A 3,771-nucleotide genomic window follows, 5' to 3' on the forward strand; every position below is an offset into this window, starting at 1 on the left:
CGGTCACAATGATTTAACGACGTTAAATATATATTATTTAAATTATTTTATTTTTCTGTTAATTTTCAGACTCATTTTTTATAATTGACGGGTCATTATTTGTTTGGTTTGGTGTACCAAATCATATGTATGACTTGGTACACCAGGACCACACAATAATTTCTCTCAAATCTGTCATTTTTCAATTTATTTAAAAAAATATTAAGGGAACTAATGAAATGAAAGTTTATTCTATTTCAATAGTATTTGTGATTATAAAATTTTGAATTCAAGTCATAATTAATATATATATGTGAGGGGCATGATTAAAATTAAAAAAAAAAAAAAACCCGCTGAATCCTATAAATTGGGGTTACACAGATTAAATTCTTGCATCCAAAAACTTCTTCCTCTATTAGTCTCTGGTTCTAACTACTCAGACTGAAATATCTTACACTAGTTGGTTTGGGCTGTCTTCTATCTAAAATTAATTTCCCTTGCTTCCTCTTCTACTGTTCAAGCTGTAAAGTTAATTTATGGACTTGAAGATGAACTTCATTGCTTGTAACATTTCCGAAAATCACACATTGCGTTCTGGTCCTTCCAATGAAATAAACTCTCTGGTTGGCTGCATTGGGGTGTGTATCCTCCCTTCATGCAACTATATATATATATATATATATATATATATATATATATATATATATATAAAGTTTAGAAAATTCAAGATTTTTGAACCCTTTTCATTTCCCTTCTTGAATTGCAGGATGATATTCGCATTGAGTACGAGAAAAAAATCAAGGCATTCAAGAATATGCTGAAAAAACAAGGAAAAGATGCTGAATTTCAAAGTCTGGCTATGGTTGATGCTATCCAACGTCTTGGGGTTGAGCATCTTTTCCAGGAAGAAATTGACGCAACTTTACAAGGGCACCATATGATGATGCCTAAGACTCATAATGACACTGATCTCCATGAGGTTGCCCTTCGCTTTCGACTCTTGAGACAAGAGGGTTACTATGTTCCTGCAGGTTCTTGTTTTCGATACGTTTATTAATCCTGTTCATATTTTTTGCTTTGAGTCTGCTCATTTGTTTGCTAATGGGTACAGGAGTGTTCGACAGGTTTAAGGGCGAGGATGGGAAATTTAAGAAAGAACTAACTCATGAAATCAAGGGATTAATGGCTTTATACGAAGCTTCACAGCTTCGTATAGAAGGAGAAGATATACTTGATGAAGCTGGAGACTATAGTTACCAGCTTTTGCATTCATACATGACAAGTCTTGACTATCCTGAAGCCAGTGCAATAGAGCATACGTTGAAGCATCCCCACTATAAAAGTCACCCAATGTTCTTCGCCAAACACTTCATTACAAATTTGCAAGGGGCTAATGGGTGGATGAATGAATTACAAGAACTTGCAAAATTCGATTTTACGATGGTCCAATCTCAACACCAACAAGAAATTCTTCGAATTTCAGAGTGAGTTCAGTTTTTATGCTCAATCTTGTATCAATATATACCATAATTTCAAACTTCATTGTATTTTTCTTTTCTATTTTTAAATTCATCGATCTATTTAATAGAAGATTAACAAATAAAAAAGGTAAATTACTATCAAGTCCAGTATTTTGTCAAAATTAACTACTAAGTCTCTACTTTTTTAAAACCCAATTAAAATGTTCATATATTTTGTGAAATCAAACTTTTTAATATTTTTGTTAGATTTTTGTTAAAAAAAAAGTTAGTTAATTTATTTTAACATTAGTTGAAGGAACTAACAAGCATATATATATAGATAGTGAAATTATAATGACTAAATAGTGTGAATAGTTAAAATTGTATGGTCTGAAAAGTATAAATATTAAATAATAAAATAAATTGATTAACATTTTCTTTAATAAGATGATTTAAAAAAAAAAAAAACTGCTCCAGCTAATATGGCATAATTTGAGCTCATGGCTCCTACAGGATCCTATCTCATTTCCCAGTAAATTTAATTTTTTAGGTGGTGGAAAGAGTTGGGCCTGAACAAGGAGTTGAAGTTTGCAAGAGACCAACCACTTAAATGGTGGACATGGTCGATGACAGCCCTCACAGATCCAAGCTTGTCAGAGCAAAGGATAGATCTCGTAAAACCCATATCTTTTGTTTACATGATAGATGATATTTTTGATGTTTATGGGACGCTGGATGACCTCACTCTCTTCACCCAAGTTGTCGATAGGTAAGGTTATATTTGATTAGTTTGGCTTATCCACTTAATAGGTAGAGATTTATTGAAATAGTTTGATTTTATATAGATGGGACATTGCTGCCACTGAACAGCTACCAGACTACATGAGGATATGTTTCAATGCTCTTGACAACGTCACCAATGAAATTAGCTTCAAGGTCTATAAACGGCATGGCTGGAATCCTCTACTTTCTCTACGAAAAACGGTATCTTTAACAATATCATTTTCCAATAAATTTAATGCTAATTTGTTAAGAATTAATCATAATCACAAACAACAACCAATTAACTGTATTGAAATTCTTACTTAAACTCGATTCATTGTGAATTCAATATACAAATATGTGAGACCCATGTATTTAATAGATGATTGATTGTGGCAGTGGGCAAGTTTGTGCAATGCATTTCTAGAAGAAGCAAAATGGTTTGCTTCAGGTGATTTGCCAAATTCAGAAGAGTACTTGAAGAATGGGAATTTGAGTTCAGGTGTACATGCTGTTCTTGTTCACCTTTTCTTTCTGTTGGGTGAAGGTATAACCAAGGAAAATGTGGAATTGATCGATGCCAATCCAGGCATAATAAATTCTACTGCCAGAATTCTTCGGCTCTGGGATGACTTGGGAAGTGCCAAGGTACGTAACATCCAAGTTCAAACATGTTAATAAACCCTTGATGTTTCAGGGGCTGAGAGCTTGCATTATTTAGGCTACAAAAATTAAAATGAAATGCAGGATGAGAATCAGGATGGCTATGATGGATCATACGTGGAATGTTACTTGAAGGAACACCAAGGATGTTCAGTGGAAAGTGCGAGAAAACATGTCCACCAGATGATTTCAGAGACCTGGAAACAACTCAACAAGGAATGCCTTTTTCAAAATCCATTTTCACTCACTTTCACCAAGGCCTGTCTTAATGTTGCAAGGATGGTTCCTTTGATGTACAGTTACGATGAAAACCATCGCCTTCTGATTCTCGAGGAGCATATCAGTTCCCTCCTCCATGAAAGTGTCTCCATGTGAAGGAGCATACAATTGGATACCAGTAACTCTTCCCCCCTAGCAGCCTCTAGACAAGAGGCCATTATATTTTGCTATCTACAACTTAATTTGAGTGATGCTTTCAAATATCAAATGTCACATTAAAGATGTAATGAGTTTTCCCTTTCAAAAAGACAAACGCCTTATTTGGTTCAAACTCTCTCAGAAGTGAACATCTCAGCAATGAAGGGCTTCTAATTATGTATCTTTAAGAGATTTTAACATTCAAAACGAGACAAGAAGCAGAAGATTGAACACTTATCTAAAGGCAAACTTAATTTGTAGACATGCTTGTTTGATTTCCCAGTTCCACGAGCTCCTTGGCTTCTTCAACCCTTGATTGCTTAACCAACCAATATACCACGGCCTGGAACAGGCCTGCACCAATAAACCTCTATTCATAATCTCAATACACAACTCAAGAGCCATGTCAAAATCAAAATCACTCTTTGGCAAAGAAATGGAACGATCATCACATATGTGACCTTATTCGGCAAATAGCTATTGTCTCTCA

The 3,771-nt window shown here is 34.4% G+C and overlaps 1 protein-coding gene across 1 annotated transcript; it reads left to right on the forward strand.

The window, feature by feature from the left end:
* The first annotated feature begins 377 nt into the window (after positions 1-377).
* LOC110635396 (probable terpene synthase 13) lies at positions 378-3,518 on the forward strand. The gene is made up of 7 exons (XM_021784707.2): positions 378-617; positions 746-1,010; positions 1,091-1,463; positions 1,990-2,208; positions 2,285-2,423; positions 2,601-2,849; positions 2,949-3,518. Exons 1-7 carry the CDS (start codon positions 516-518, stop codon positions 3,237-3,239), a joined length of 1,638 nt encoding a protein of 545 aa, XP_021640399.2. The 5' UTR covers positions 378-515; the 3' UTR covers positions 3,240-3,518.
* The last annotated feature ends 253 nt before the right edge of the window (positions 3,519-3,771 follow it).

The sequence above is a fragment of the Hevea brasiliensis genome, chromosome 11, assembly GCF_030052815.1.
Source record: "Hevea brasiliensis isolate MT/VB/25A 57/8 chromosome 11, ASM3005281v1, whole genome shotgun sequence".
NCBI lineage: Eukaryota > Viridiplantae > Streptophyta > Magnoliopsida > Malpighiales > Euphorbiaceae > Hevea > Hevea brasiliensis.